The sequence below is a fragment of the Pelophylax lessonae genome, assembly GCF_965119305.1.
Source record: "Pelophylax lessonae genome assembly, chromosome: 6".
In the NCBI taxonomy this organism is placed as follows: Eukaryota; Metazoa; Chordata; class Amphibia; order Anura; family Ranidae; genus Pelophylax; species Pelophylax lessonae.
In genome coordinates, this window is record NC_138773.1 from 7,390,535 (window position 1) to 7,408,041 (window position 17,507).

General features: G+C 43.3%; 1 protein-coding gene across 1 annotated transcript; it reads left to right on the plus strand.

Annotated features, from left to right (window-relative positions):
- Nucleotides 1-16,145: 16,145 nt before the first annotated feature.
- On the plus strand, nt 16,146-17,075 carry LOC309558381 (olfactory receptor 5V1-like; the record flags this gene model as incomplete). Its single annotated transcript, XM_082261456.1, has 1 exon — nt 16,146-17,075. One exon carries the CDS (start codon nt 16,146-16,148, stop codon nt 17,073-17,075), a length of 930 nt encoding a protein of 309 aa, XP_082117582.1.
- Nucleotides 17,076-17,507: the final 432 nt, after the last annotated feature.

Genomic DNA, 17,507 nt, shown 5'->3' on the forward strand with positions numbered 1-17,507 from the left:
CTGGGCCTCCATGCGAGACCTGTGTGCCTTGTTGCGCTGTTTTGAGTACTCCACCAACATGGCCAGTGGCAATGACGCCGTTCTCAGCTTAACTATCCCACTTCTATGCCTCCTTGAAAAAACAATTCGGGCGATGATGGAAGAGGATGTGGCACAGGATGAGGAGGAGGAGGAGGATGAAGAGGTAACATTTCCAAGGCTTTCAGGGCAGTCATTCGCAAGGGGCTCCGAGGGTGGGTTCCTGCACACGCAAACGCCAGGGACGCAATTGTCCAGCAGGGGCACAGTTCTGGAGGATGAGGAGGATGAGGAGGAGGAGGAGCTGGAGGAGGAGATGGAACCATGTTCACAGCAGGGTGGCACCCAGGCCAGCTCATGGCCATCACTGGTGCGTGGCTGGGGGGATACAGAGGACACGGACCATACACCTCCCACAGAGGACAGCCTTTCGTTGCCTCTGGGCAGCCTGGCACACATGAGCGATTACATGCTGCAGTGTCTCCACAACGACCGCCGAGTTGCCCACATTCTAACTTGTGCTGATTACTGGGTGGCCACGCTGCTGGATCCCCGTTACAAGGACAACGTACCGTCCTTAATTCACTCACTGGAGCGCGATCGCAAGATGCGCGAGTACAAGCGCACGCTGGTAGACGCCATGCTGCTGGCATTCCCATCTGACAGCGGGGCCACAGTGGAAGCACAAGGCAGAGGAGGAGGAGGAGGAGGTCGCCAACGCAACCAGGGCACCGCCAGCACCTCAGAAGGCAGGGTTAGCATGGCCGAAATGTGGAAAAGCTTTGTCAGCACGCCACAACAAACAGCAGCACCAGCAGCTCAGATGGAACGTCTTAGCAGGAGGCAGCATTTTACCAACATGGTGGAGCAGTATGTGTGCACACGCCTACATGTAGTGAATGACGGGTCTGCCCCCTTCAACTTCTGGGTCTCCAAATTGGGCACATGGCCTGAGCTTGCCCTTTACGCCTTGGAGGTGCTGGCGTGCCCTGCAGCCAGTGTATTATCTGAACGGGTATTTAGCACGGCTGGGGGCGTTATAACAGACAAGCGCAGCCGCCTGTCCAGAGACAATGTGGACAAGCTCACGTTCATTAAAATGAACCAGGCATGGATCCCACGGGACTTTTCCGTACCTTATGCAGAATAGCAATGGATACCGACCTTACCCACCCATTGTTCCATTTTTGCTCTTTCTCACTCTTTTGGGGTGTACCCTCATTTAAAATTTGTGAAAAGAAGCAGTGTTGGCTACCTCGTCCTCCTCCTCAGGGCCAGATTAATGTAGGGGCTATTGGAGCTGCAGCTCCAGGCCCCTACCTTTTATATAGGCCCCGGGTTGGCCATATTCACTGTTACCGCTCTTCTGTCACTTGTAAACACAGAAGTCTGGCTTCTATGCTCGCTTCCCCAGGCAGCACCCTCAGAACCTCCCCACACAGCGTGAAGGCCGGACAAGGAGGGACAGTTGGCGATGCATGGATGTGTTTATGGGCTTCAGAGACAGCATCCCATGTTGAATTAGGCATGCATGGCTGCACCCTTCCTCCTCTGGGTGCATGGCAAGGCACGGCCCTAAGGCCCTTCAAAATCCTCAGCACCAAGCCCATGATGCTGTTAATCCGGCCCTGGTCCTCCTCCACCGCCGCTTCCACCTACACCGCCCATAGGTGTGCGCAGCCTATTGCATTAAGGTGTGCACCCCAAAGTTGAAATACACATGCATGTGTTTGCCAGCAGGGAGAGTAATGTATCGGGGCCATGTACCTGTAGGCAAGGAGAAATAGAGCAGAGCAGGTCCCAGGGAGATCTTTCCCATCTCCTCACTGGCAATGCTATGTGCCCTAGGTGATTAGGGTGTGCCCAGGCACACCCAGCACACCCTGTGCGCACGCCTATGTCACCGCCACATCCACCACCACCTCAACCTCCCTCCTACTCCATATGGGCCTCGTCCTTCAGAGATGAAGAAGAACATTGTTTTATTTTTCTGTTTTTTTTTGTTGTTTTAAGTTATTTCCCTATCCACATTTGTTTGCAGAGCACTTGCCATGCTCTTAATTACGTTTTGCTGCCATTTGCAGCACTCTAGCCCTTTCCTTTGGTGTTTTAGAGCCATTTTAGTGCCTTAAAGTTCGGGTCCCCATTGACTTCAATGGGGTTCGGTGTCCGGGAAAAGTTCGGTAAAAGTCCGGGACACGGACCCGGACTTTTTTTTAAAGTTCGGCCGAACCCGTCGAACACGGACATCTAGGTGTCCGCTCAACCCTAATCCCAGGTATATCCCAATATAAGGAGCAAAGCAGAAACTGGTCTGTGCCTACAATCTGGTCAGAAAAGGCCCAGATAAAAAAAAGAGAATCATAAATTTTAAACCTTGACAAGGCTCAAGACTAAAGCAAGGCATTGATACTTGTCCAGATCAGAATGACAAAATGTGTTATTTAAATGCACAGCATGCTCTCCCTCCCTGCACAAAAAGGAAATGTAGTTGCATGTGTGCTAGGTAAGTTTAAAAAGGTGGGAGGACCCACCCACCAAAGAGTGATGAGCCAATCCCCAGACTTAACTAAATCAAATCCACCTGTAAGCCTAATGTCGGAGATAAACTCTGATTGTCCGCCGCAGTGTTCCCCTGGCAACGTCAGAGGGCAGCGGACAGCATCCTGGCAGAGCGGTGGACGACACCTTTTGAAATTTTAGAGTGGAACAGAACAGCTTTTTCAACATTTAAATTAGTTACATAGTTACATAGTTTGTGAGGTTGAAAAAAGACATCAGTCCATCCAGTTCAACCTATGATGTGTGTGTGTGTTTGCTGTTAACCGTACATTGTATACCCCTGTATGTTGTACATTGTATACCCCTGTATGTTGTACATTGTATACCCCTGTATGTTGTACATTGTATACCCCTGTATGTTGTACATTGTATACCCCTGTATGTTGTACATTGTATACCCCTGTATGTTGTACATTGTGTACCCCCTATATGTTGTACATTGTGTACCCCCTATATGTTGTACATTGTATACCCCTGTATGTTGTACATTGTATACCCCTGTATGTTGTACATTGTATACCCCTGTATGTTGTACATTGTATACCCCCTGTATGTTGTACATTGTATACCCCCTGTATGTTGTACATTGTATACCCCTGTATGTTGTACATTGTATACCCCCTGTATGTTGTACATTGTATACCCCTGTATGTTGTACATTGTATACCCCTGTATGTTGTACATTGTATACCCCTGTATGTTGTACATTGTATACCCCTGTATGTTGTACATTGTATACTCCTGTATGTTGTACATTGTATACCCCTATATGTTTTGGTCTTTAACCACTTTACCGCTAAGTACTTGAATAGTACTGCGGCAAAGTGGCTCGTTCCCGTCTGACGACGTAGACCTACGTCGCCAGACTCCTCCCCTGTAGGCGGCGCTCGCGCGCCGCCGGAGGCGCGCTCCCGCTGTTTTCATTCACAGCGGGAGTCAGGCCAGGGGAGGAGCAGTGGCGATCGCCGCTGCTCTGCCCCGATCGTCGGGGATCTAGTGTGGAGATCCGCCCGCCTGTGTAAACACAAGCGGGCGGATCTCCTCAGTGACAGGGAGTGACAGATCGGACTGCTCAGCATAGCTGGACATCCGATCTGTCCCTGTCTCACACAGTCACCTCCCCCCCCACACGTCAGTAAGCACCAGGCATACATTAACCCCTCCCTCTCCAATAAAATTAACCCCTTCACTGCCAGTGTCATTTTTACAGTAACAGTGCATATGTATAGCACTGATTACTGTAGTAATGTCACTGGTACCCCCAAAAGTGTCAAAAATGTCAGTCAGGGGTCCGATCTGTCCGCCGCAATGTCGCAGTACCGCAAAAAAAATCGCAGATCGCCGCCATTACTCGTTAAAAAAAAAAAACACCAAAAATGACATAAATCTTTCCCTTTGTTAGTAAACGCAATAACTTTTGCGCAAACCAATCAAAATACACTTATTGCGATTTTTTTTACCAAACATGGGTAGCAGAAAACAAATTGGCCAAAATTTTTTTTAAAAAATTGGTTTTTACATCTTTTTTGGGGGGAATTTCATATAAAAAAATGTTAAAAATATTGTTATTTTTTCAAAATAAACGCTCTTTTTTTGTTTATAGCGCAAAAAGTAAAAATCGCACAGGTGATCAAATACCACCAAAAGAAAGCTCTATTTGTGGGAAAAAAAGGACGTCAATTTCGTTTGGGTACGGCGTTGCACGACCGCGCAATTGTCAGTTAAAGCCGCACAGTGCCGAATCGCAAAAAGTGGCCCAGACGTAAGACAGCAAAATGCTCTAGTGGTAAAGTGGTTAAGGTGCCCATCTAATAGTTTTTTGAAACTATCGATGCTCCCTGCTGATACCACTGCTTGTGGAAGAGAATTCCACATCCTTACTGCTCTGACAGTGAAGAACCCCCTACGTATTTTAAGGTTAAACCGTTTTTCTTCTAGTTTTAGTGAGTGGCCACGTGTCTTATTGTATTCCCTGTCTCTGAAAAGTTTGTTCCTTATGCTAGGGTCGCCAGTACAGTATTTATACATTGATATCATATCCCCCCTCAATCTTCTCTTCTCCAGAGAGAATAAGTTCAGTGCTTGTAGTCTTTCCTCATAGCTGATGTCCTCCATTCCCCTAATTATTTTTGTTGCTCTTCTCTGGACTCTCTCCAGTTCCAGCACATCCTTCCTGAGGACCGGTGCCCAGAACTGGACAGCATACTCCAGATGTGGCCGGACCAGAGTCTTGTAGAGTGGGAGAATAATCTCTTTATTTCTGGAGTGAATCCCCTTTTTTATACATCCCAGTATTCTGTTGGGTTTGCTTGCAGCGGCTTGGCATTGCATGCCACTGCCAAGCCTGTTGTCTACCAGTACCCTCAAGTCTTTTTCCATCCTAGATTCACCCAGAGCCCCCCCCCCCCCAGTGAGTAGCTTGCTACCCTGCAAGCTTTCTTTATTTTGTAAACAACTACTTGGTCTGTCTGTATGATGAAGCCACAATGTAGTGCACTTGGAACAAGATTAGAGATTTTTTTGGCTACATTTTGGTCTCTTTGGCAGACTTTGGATGGAAATATCAAATGTTTTTAACACAGTGAACAAGCCTTATGTGAAGAAGCAAAATTATAGTACACTCAGGCCAAGTTTAACATTTTTTTTTTTTTTAGATAAAGTAGATTCACAGAGTTTGGATAGAAGTAACACGTGCGGAAAAATGGAGATGGCAGGGGGAAAAAACTAAAGAAACCCACAGTATCCATAAAAAAGGGTATACAACGCTGTATACAGCACTAAATGATATGTAATGCTGTGTAAAACACTGCACTACACTAACACACTACAGTTGTAGTGCAATGTATTGTGGAGCTCTCATTGGTAAACATCCCACCAAGCTTCCTGCAAATTTGGATGTTCCCCGAACTGTCGAACAGTCAAAGTACAGACCGAAATTGTGCTTGGCTTGAACCTTTCACCCAACTCTAAATTTCTTTTCAAGTTCAATTCAGATACCATTTCCTCATAGCTGATCTCCACTGTGCTCTTTATTAATTCAGTTCTCATTCTTTGCACTTTTTTCAGACCTGCAAATTCTGGTGTTCAGGCGATGTTCGGGCCAAACTTTTGCTCGGCCCGACCTGTTTATCAAACACTACAGGTGACAGGCTGCTCTTGCGGCAGTTGAAATGCTGCTTTCCCAGTGGGGCACAACTCTCCCCTCTCCCGGCGATGTACACAACCCCCCCCCCTCTCTCTGAAATGTACACACTACCTTCTCCTCTCCTGGAAATGTACACAGAACCTTCTCCTCTCCTGGTAATGTACACACAACCTTTCCCTCTCCTGGAAATGTACACAGAACCCTCTCCTCTCCTGGAAATGTACACACAACCCTTTCACTCCTGGAGATGTAGACACAACCCTCCCCTCTCCTGGTGATGTACACAAAACCCTTCCCTCTCCCGGAGATGTACACACAACCCTCCCCTCTTCTGGTGATGTACACACAACCCTCCCCTCTCCTGGTAATGTACACAAAACCCTTCCCTCTCCCGGAGATGTACACACAACCCTCCCCTCTTCTGGTGATGTACACACAACCCTCCCCTCTCCTGGTAATGTACACAAAACCCTTCCCTCTCCCGGAGATGTACACACAACCCTCCTCTCTTCTGGTGATGTACACACAACCCCCCCTCTCCTGGTGATGTACACACAACCCTCCTCTCTTCTGGTGATGTACACACAACCCTCCCCTCTTCTGGTGATGTACACACAACCCTCCCCTCTTCTGGTGATGTACACACAACCCTCCCCTCTCCTGGTAATGTACACAAAACCCTTCCTTCTCCCGGAGATGTACACACAACCCTTCCCTCTCCTGGAAATGTACACACAACCCTCCCCTCTTCTGGCGATTTATACACAGCACAGACAAGTGACCACTGCCCTCACCTATAACTGGCTTTCACAGCAAGGAGCACATGGAAGGGTGAGGCATGCCAAACAAAACCAAATAAAATGTCCAGCTCAACTTACCAACCAGCCTGCAACCAACCAAATTACCCTGTAACAGTTTGCGTTAAAACAGGGATTCATTTGCACACATTTTCAAATACATGTATATGTTTCAGAGCCACTTCATGGCACCCCAGTAATACGGCACCTTTGCTGTCATTGTGCTATGTGCTGGGTGTTCAGTGCACCCCTGTGCCTTTAACCACCTCAATACTGGGCCCCTTTACCCCTTCCTGCCCAGCCCAATTTTCAGCTTTTAGTGCAATCATACTTCGAATAACAACTGTGTGGTCATGTAACACTGTACCAATATGAAATTATTATCATTTGTTGGAGACAAATAGAGCTTTCTTTTGGTCGTATTTAATCACTGGGGTTTTTTTTTTTTGTTTTTTTGCGCTATAAAGAAAAAAAGACCAACAATTTTGAAACAAAGCATGTTTCTGTTATAGAATTTTGCAAAAAAAGTTATTTTTCTTCATAAATTTTGATCAAAATTTATACTGCTACATTTCTTCAGTAAAAATAACCCAAATCAGTGTATATTATTTTGTTGGTGTGAAAGTGATAGAGTCTACAAGCTATGGTGCCAATCATTGAAAATTATTACACCTGAAGTACCCACGGCCTATCTAATTTCCTGAGACCTTAATATGCCAGGACAATACAAATATCCCCCAAATCACCCATTTTTGGAAAGTAAACCACCCAAGGTATTTAGTAAGAGGCATGGAGAGTTTTTGAAGTTGTAATTTTTTCCCACAATTCTTTGGAAAATAAAGAAATGACATTTTTTTTTATTTCTCACACATGGCATAGGCAACTACACCCCAGAACACATTCTGCTACTCATACTGAATAGGTCGATACCACAAGTGAGAGATTTTTACACAGCCTGGCCACATAAAGAGGCCCAACATCCAAGTAGCACCTTCAAGCATTATCCAAATTAAGACCAGGCCTTCTTCTGCCACTTTTCGATTTACAAGTAAAAATCTGTATTTTTGCTAGAAAATGACTTTGATCCCCCAAATATTATATTTTTTTTGTAGCAAAGGCCCTAGAGAATAAAACGGTGGTTTTTGAAAATTTTTATGTCACATTGTATTTACGCAGCGGTTATTCTAAACTCGATTTCACACATTAACGCATGAACACATTTTAATTAATTTTAATGCACACAAAGACAATATAATTCCCAATTTTTGGTCAAATATAAAATGTGGTGTTGCACCGGGTAAATAGATACCAAACATGTCACGCTTTAAAATGATGCACGCTTGTGAAATGGCGCCAAACTTTGGTATTTAAAAATTCCCATAGGTGACACTTTATAAGCCTTTATTGGTTACCAGTTTAGAGTTACAGAGGAGGTCTGCTGCTAGAATTATTGCTCTCACTCTGACGTTCGTGGCAATACCTCACATGTGTGGTGCAATCACCATTTATATATGTCTATGGGACCAACATGTGTGTTAGCCTTTGCATGAGAGCACAGGGGGACAGGGGGAGTATACATTTTTATTTATTGGTGGTAAATTGGTACACTTACAGATGTTTTTGTGCACTTGTACACTGTGACAGATTCTGATCCCCACCGGTGGACACTAGTGCAGATGTTTTGTGCACTGGTACAGATGCTCATGGAACACTTGGACAGGGACAGCGGTGATTGGTGTACTGTGTGGGATGACTGCAGTCTGTGTGATCTCTGTGTAACGGAACACTAAAATCATCATTTACTCAGAGAGCTGTCAACCCCCCCCCCCTCGACATAGAGACTCACGTCTCTGTTTACACAGTGTGGAGGCTGTGATTGGACACAACCATCACATGATCGGGAGGACCAATCACAGCACCCATGTCCTGATCTGTGATGTAGGCCATCAAAGGATGGGGCTGCTCGCAGGCAACCATATTTGCAAATGTGTGCAAACAAAACCCCTATTTTTAATGCAAACTGGATATTTGGTTATTTTCAGGTGGTTGGTAAATTTTCTTTGGTTTTGTTTGATGTACACATAGCCCTCCCCTCTCCCGGTGATGTACATACAGCCCACCCCTCTCCTGGTGATGTACATACAGCCCACCCCTCTCCTGGTGATGTACATACAGCCCACCCCTCTCCTGGTGATATACACACAGCCCTCTCCTCTCCTGGTGATATACACATGCCCCCCCCCCCTGCACTATCCCTATGAAAGCAGGGGAGGGAAGAGCTGGGGGATGTGCACAGCCACACTGTTGTTCTGGCAGTAGCTCCTCCAAAACTTATGCAGGCAGCTTGTACAAAATTGTAAGTTGTAGCTGCCCTTTGGTAACAGCCCCTGTCTCTTCTCAATGGTACTCCCTAGGTGGAGGAGAAAGGATTTGAGTAAGAAAGAACAGCTGTTAAGTGGGAAGGCGGGTTTGGGGGGAAACCTTTGTACTAGGGGGGCTGAGAATTTGGGAAAAACTGGCATGTGATATATGCACTAGTTAACTCGGCACCCTGTACGTAGCAGACTCCTGAGGCTTTCACCCTGTACATGGCATTCTCTGAACTATGCACTCTGTACATAGCGCACTCTTTAATCCTGCAACCTGTATATAGCGCACTCCTGAGCCTTGCATCCTGTACATAGTCCTCCCCTGAGCCTTGTGCCCTGTACATAGCGGTCTCCTGAGCCTTGCACCCTGTACATAAGCCACCCTTGAACCTTGCACCCTGTACATAGTGCACTTTTGAGCCATGCACTCTTTACATATCTCACTCCTGAACCTTGCACCCTGTGCAGAGCACACTCCTGAACCCTGCACCCTGTACAACCTGCAATGCTGAGTTCAGCACCCAATACATTGCACACTGCTAAGTCCTGTACATAGCGCGCTCCTGCACCATGTACATAGCAGACTCCAGAGTCCTGTGCCTTGTACATAGCGCACTCCTGTTTTCTGTACATAGCAAAATCCTAAGTCCTGCACCCTTTACATAGCACATTCCTGAGTCCTGCACCCTGTGCATAGTGCACTCCTGAGTCCTGTACATAGCGCACTCTTGGGTCCTGCTCCCTGTATATAGCACATTCCTGAGTTCTGCACCCTGTACGTTGCACACTCCTGAGTCTTCCACATTCCTGAGTCCTTCTCCCTGTATATACCAAAAAAAGAAATCCCCTATTGGTGGGACTTTAAAGGCACTCTTAAATACACAAATTTTGAAAAATATAATATTTTATTAGAAAAAACAATATGACAATAATTTATAAAAGGCAAGTAAAGTAATATACATCACATGTGCAATTAGAAATAACCACACCAATTCAGGGAGGAGACTCAGATCCTGACTAGTTTCGGAGTTAATACAATTACTCCTTCTTCAGGGGGGAGAGTAACCCTGGATGGTGGTATTCTATGCAGTGATGAATGGCACTATGTACCTGCCAAGATGTATTAAAATCAGGTGCTGTATATGCTCTGCTGAACTTATACTGTGGCCGTGTTCAAGGTATGGCTGGCTGATAACATCGAGGGCGGTGTGTCTGGTACGACCCAGACCTCTTACCATCTTAACAAGCTGTTCAGCCTTAATTTGGGATCCAGTTGATCTGACTTGGTATCCTTCAAATACCATCCACCAAGGAATGGCATACTCCTCTTCTCTTTAATACATTTGTATGGGGTCTCAGCACCTCAACCATACCTTGAACACGGCCACAGTATAAGTTCAGCAGAGCATATACAGCACCTGATTTTAATACATCTTGGCAGGTACATAGTGCCATTCATCACTGCATAGAATACCACCATCCAGGGTTACTCTCCCCCCTGAAGAAGGAGTAATTGTATTAACTCCGAAACTAGTCGGGATCTGAGTCTCCTCCCTGAATTGGTGTGGTTATTTCTAATTGCACATGTGATGTATATTACTTTACTTGCCTTTTATAAATTATTGTCATATTGTTTTTTCTAATAAAATATTATATTTTTCAAAATTTGTGTATTTAAGAGTGCCTTTAAAGTCCCACCAATAGGGGATTTCTTTTTTTGAGATTACATATTGGGATGTGGCACCATCAATAGTACCCGACACAGGTATCCCTTTTTGACTTCTCCCTGTATATATCACACTCTTGAGCCCTGCAACCTGCACCTCTGTAGTCCTGTACCTTGTACATAGTGCACTCCTGAATTTTGTACTCTATGTAGAATACTCCTGAAGCTTGCACTCTTTATGTAGTGTACATATGAACACTATGCATAATGCACTAATGGTTTTTACAAATGCCTTTACAAGGACCTCCCACTGTTTGGCAATTCAGCCACATCCACCCTTTGATGTGGCATTCCCCCATGTAAAGGGGGCGTGTGGTGGTGGTGGTGGGGGGGCATGGTTGAGTTCTACCACTTATTCTTTGAGAAAAATAAAAGCCCTGCTACTCACAAAGGTAACCCTTTACATATATGTCCTGTACATGGCATTATGTACAATGACTTGTGATGACACATAGGCCGGGGGTGTCAGAAGAGAACTATTTATAAGGAGGTGATCACTATATCACCATTAAGTACACATTTTTTCTTCCCAAAATTAAACATTTGCTCTTGGTAATATCTCTTCTAATTTTTCATTTTTTGACAAAAGTAAAAATATTTCTACAAATGTGATTTGCAATTAACTTCATACTTTTTACACAAAAACTTTATTTTTACTTTTTTTTGTGTAAAAATCTACATGACTTTAATCCTGACAAAAACCAATGAAGTCAGCAAAGGACAGCTGGAAAATTAACTTTCCTCAAATCACTACATTTGTTATTATTTTATACTTTATTATACTTTTCTGCATTGGTTTGTTCCAAATCCTAACTTTTTACCACTTTTAAATCTCATTTGAAACTTTCCATTTTAAGCTTGAATTACTTTTCTTTTTCTTAAAGGTACTTAATTATCAGGAGGGGAAAAATTGTGCCTCTCTGAAGGATACATTAATTCAGCCGATGATTTATTTTCCGCAGTTATTCATTTGAGCAAAGTTTTAGATAATTCTCAGAAGAAATCAGAGCCAATGAGGACTCCTGTGAGCTCTGGAGATGTTGGAAGATATTTGTCTATTATAAATATATGGATGTGTGGATAATACAACTGCATTATGCTTCAACATACCACATGCTTTCTATTGTATGTACTTCATTTTGTTCAGCATAATGTCTCCATATCAGAGCTTCTTCCATTGAACTGACTCTTCCAGTGGAGACTCCTCCAACCTCTCCTTTATCAATATTAACCTCTGGTGGGGGTATTAGAGGAAAAATCTTGAAAGCACCCTGAGAAAGGGAACTTCAACATTCATTTTTTTCTACTCTACTCTACTCTACTCTACTCTACAATACTCTACTTTACTCTACTCTACACTGCTCTACTCAATTCTACTCTACTCTACTCTATTCTACTCTGCTCTATTGTACTCTACTCTGCTCTACTCGACTCTACTCTGCTCTGCACTGCTCTACTCTACTCTACTCTACTCTACTCTACTCTACTCTACTCTATTCAGCTCTACTCTACTCTGCTCTACTGTATTCTACTCTACTCTGCTCTACTTTATTCTGCTCTACTCTACTCTACTCTACTGTATTCTACTCTACTCTACTCTATTCTGCTCTACTCTACTCTACTCTACTCTACTCTACTCTACTCTACTCTATTCTGCTCTGCTCTGCTCTGCTCTACTCTACTCTACTCTTCTCTACTCTACTCTACTCTACTCTACTCTGCTCTGCTCTACTCTACTCTACTCTATTCAGCTCTACTCTACTGTATTCTACTCTACTCTGCTCTACTTTATTCTACTCTACTCTACTCTACTCTACTCTACTCTACTCTACTCTACTCTACTCTACTCTACTGTATTCTACTCTACTCTACTCTACTCTATTCTGCTCTACTCGACTCTACTCTGCTCTGCACTGCTCTACTCTACTCTACTCTACTCTACTCTACTCTACTCTACTCTACTCTACTCTACTCTATTCAGCTCTACTCTACTCTACTCTGCTCTACTGTATTCTACTCTACTCTGCTCTACTTTATTCTGCTCTACTCTACTCTACTCTACTGTATTCTACTCTACTCTACTCTACTCTACTCTACTCTACTCTACTCTACTCTACTCTACTCTACTCTACTCTACTCTACTCTACTCTATTCTGCACTACTCTACTCTACTCTACTCTACTCTACTCTACTCTACTCTACTCTACTCTATTCTGCTCTGCTCTGCTCTGCTGTACTCTACTCTACTCTACTCTACTCTACTCTACTCTGCTCTGCTCTGCTCTACTCTACTCTACTCTATTCAGCTCTACTCTACTGTATTCTACTCTACTCTGCTCTACTTTATTCTACTCTACTCTACTCTACTCTACTCTACTCTACTCTACTCTACTCTACTCTACTGTATTCTACTCTACTGTATTCTACTCTACTCTACTCTACTCTACTCTATTCTGCTCTACTCGACTCTACTCTGCTCTGCACTGCTCTACTCTACTCTACTCTACTCTACTCTACTCTACTCTACTCTACTCTACTCTACTCTACTCTACTCTATTCAGCTCTACTCTACTCTACTCTGCTCTACTGTATTCTACTCTACTCTGCTCTACTTTATTCTGCTCTACTCTACTCTACTCTACTCTACTGTATTCTACTCTACTCTACTCTACTCTACTCTACTCTACTCTACTCTACTCTACTCTATTCTGCACTACTCTACTCTACTCTATTCTGCTCTGCTCTGCTCTGCTCTGCTCTGCTGTACTCTACTCTACTCTACTCTGCTCTGCTCAACTCTGCTGTGCTCTGCTCTACTCTACTCTACTCTACTCTACTCTACTCTACTCTACTCTACTCTACTCTACTCCTCTACTCTACTGTAAGTATTCACAAATAGTGCTCAAAAGTCTTCTATAGGATGCCCTAACTGCAATTTACCTTAATTTGAATGCCATAGCAGATTGGTGATTCTGGGTTTTCCTCTTCATTTGCTGTAGTAAGGTCTCACTTTCTGGCAGCTTCTGCAGTCACTTCAGCTCTGTGGTGTGAAAATAGAAATGTACTAATCTTCTTCAGACTGATCTGGGACCTATGTCAATGAGCCTCGGGCTTGTTTAACAGGTCCTCATAATAATATATTGCATTTAATGCTTTTTAACCATATTTTGTGGTCCTGATCATACAGGTAAAGAGTTCTGGAAAATGGCATGAATTCATCACTTTTTAGGTAATGTCTCTCTTTTCCCAGTCTGCCCCATGCATTGTGGAGTAACTGGGATATTTCATCCAATATTTGAGAGTTTTGATGAAATTATGTTTGTTATAAATATGTTGTAGTTATATAATGAGCACTAATAATGTAATCATTAGTATTTTGGAAACAGGAGTGTGCCTACAGGTGTAGAATGCAAGCTCTTTCAAACCAAACACATTTCCACAACAATGGAGTGGTTCTTTTCCACAGAGTAGTGTTTATTGGATCCCAAAACAAATGACAAAAGAGTATATGTCAAATAATATATTACATAGAAGCCTCCAGAGTCTCTGGTTCTCCTGTCATATATTAGCAACCATATAGACACCCCCCCCCCCACCTAGTATAGATGTCCAATCTATATGATGCAGCTAGAAGGCTTCCATGCATGCAATAATGTATATTATAATCCAGACCTTTCCTTCCATAATACCTCTCTACCAGCAATCAAAAATCTTTCCCTGATATACAGTTTCCTTCCCCATCTACCAAGATTTAAAGGCAATTGGTTGGTTGATTTTGTTTTACAAAATTAGCTCCTTGGCCTCATTTACTCCTTGTATTGTTTAACAACTATCCGCCCGTGCTATAGGTGAAAGACAGCTACAGCACAAGCTACCAGTGATTGGAAGGTGTCCATAGATGTCCACCCATTACCGTGCTGCTCACGCACCCCCTGCGGTGCACGAGTGGTGCCCTCTGTGAATGTCGAATCCTTTGGACTCGGCTGATCACAGAACAGGGTAAAGAAACAATCACAGCGGTCCTTTACCACGTGATCAGGTGTCAGCCAATGACAGCTGATCAAGCAAGTAAACAGAAGCTGATTAGCTGCTTTTTTTATCCTCACGATCAGTGTGAGGAGAAAAGAAGAAAGCCAGTAACTGACTTCTGTTACAGGGACCTCTGTTCCAATCTGTGCCCAGCAGTGCTGTTAATCAGTGCCCACCAGTGCTGATAATCAGTGCCCATAAGTGCTGCTAATCAGTGCCCATAAGTACTTCTAATCAGTGTCCATAAGTGCTGCTAATCAGTGTCCACCAGTGCTGCCAATCAGTACCCACTAGTGCCACCTATCAGTGCTCATCAGTGCTGTCAATCAGTGTCCATCATCAATGCTATCAGTGCCACCTACCAGGGCTATCAGTGCCCATAAGTTCCACCTATCAGAGCACATCAGTGTCACCTATGAGTGCTGCCTATCAGTGCCCATCAGTGCCACCTCCCAGTGCCCTTTAGTGTCACCTATCAGAGCCCATTAGTGCCACCCATCAGTGCAGCCCCATCAATGCCTCCTCATCAGTGCCCACCAGTGCTGCCCTTTCAGTATAGCCTCTTCAGTGCCATCTATCAATGCCCATCAGTGCCACCTCATCAGTGCCTATCAGTGCCCTTCAATTCTGCTTATCAGTGCCCATCAGTGCAGCCTCATAATCACACATCAGTGAAGGAGAAAAATGACTTGTTTGCAAAATTGTATAACAAACTATAAAAAAAGTTTGTTTATTTAGCAAAAACAAAACAAAAACATTGGTGATTAAATACCACCAAAAGAAAACTATAGTTGTGTGAAAACATTATACAAATTTATTTTAGGTACAGCATTGCATGACCGGGCAATTGTCATTCAAAGTGAGACAGCGCCTAAAGCTGAAATTGGCCTTGGCAGGAAGGGAGTGAAAGTGGCCAGTGGGCAAGTGGTTAAGGCAAAGTTGCATTCTCTACCACTTTTGCATCTAAGTAAACAAATTACCATATAAAATACCATTTACCATAAACCAGTACCCTATGAATATTTAAGACCCCTTAAATCTATTTTCCAAATTTTAGTTTTTCGATCTGCATTTTTAGAACCCGTGTTTCTGGTAAATAATTAACAATATCCATTTGAATAGAATTAGCAGACCAAGAGTCAACCAATGCTATTGTACCAGTCCTGAAGATGGATTGTTACTTCTCTATGCCAGGCACACACACACACACACATATATATACTGTATATTACACATACAAAATACACATCCTATAATGTTGTAAGGGGAAACATCCTATAATGTTCTTGATGGTAGCAAGGAACCATTACATGTTTTCTGCATGCAATTGGTATCAAAATGTTTTAATTTGGTTGGAGAATTCCTCTATTGGATATTATAGACATAAATCCAGCCTGTCAATGCATTTCAGAGGTGCATTGTGATTCATGTCTGTTTTTTTTTTTTTTTTTTTGTATTTACACATCTTATCAAGAAAAAAAAGATTCAAAAATATTGCAATGAGAAATCAGACAATTTTGAAGGAGTTCATTCTCTCCGGACTGTCTGATCTTCCGGATCTTCAGCTCCCTCTCTTTCTCTTCTTCCTTATCATCTACCTTCTGACATTAATCTGGAATTTGCTGATCATTGCCCTCATAGTCACCGACTCTCACCTCCATGTTCCTATGTATTTCTTCCTTGGGAACCTGGCCGGTTTGGACCTCTGCAGTTCCTCGGTCACCGTCCCACGAATGCTATTTGACCTTCACACGAAGACAAGAAGGATAACCATACCAGCTTGTATAGCCCAAATCTTCTTCTTTATATTCTTTGCCGATTCTGAGATTTTCCTGTTGGCTGTCATGTCCTATGATCGATATACCGCCATTTGTCAGCCATTACATTACACACAGATCATGAGTTGGAAAGTATGTGGTCAGTTGGTCTCCATTACATGGTGCTTTGCTTTGGCAAATTCTTTAGTTCACACACTTTGTGGATTCAATTTAAAATTTTGTGGATCAGATATTATAGAAAGCTTCTTCTGTGATCTTCCTCAGTTGCTTCAAATCTCCTGCAGTGACATTTACATCAATATTCTACTCATCTTTCTCTCTGGTACCATCCTTGGAGGCGGGTCTCTGATACTGACCTTCCTGTCCTATGTCTATATATTCAGAACTGTCCTACAAATCAAAGTTAAAGATAAAACGAGTAAAGTTTTTTCTACATGTACCTCTCACCTGACAGTGGTCTTCATATTTTATTGCTCCACTATGTTTAATTATTTTCGGCCAAGCCCTAAAAAACATTTTGCTGGAGACAAAGTGGTGTCCATCCTTTACACAGTGATTGTTCCTCTCCTCAATCCTCTGATATACAGTCTGAGGAACCAGGACTTGAGAACAGCAATTCACAATGCTTTTAGTAGGATGTCTCCATCGTAATGAAAAATTCATCTAAATAAATCCTCATTTCTAGGTATTTTCTAGACACAGAAGTATCTTTATATCTGACCTGTGTCAATAATTCAGTAAAAAGCTGTTTTGTTTTTTTCTCCAGCTGTGGAATGATTTTGTTTTTACTGCTAGAATCATGTTTATTATGTGGAATATGTAATCATTCTTCTTTTCTGTATTTATACATATCGGAACTAAGACACTTTCATGGCCCTCATTTGCCAGCTCTCTTCTGTGTATTATGTGGAATATCTTTCCATAAGAGCTGGTTATGGCAGCTACAAGCTGTCTGCTAGGGATGATCGAACGGTTCGGGTCGACCATCGGTTCGACCCGAACATTGGCTGTTCGAGGTTCGGATGAATTTAGAACTTTTTGCTGAAAACGTTCGGAATTCGGCAACCAGAACCGACCAAAATG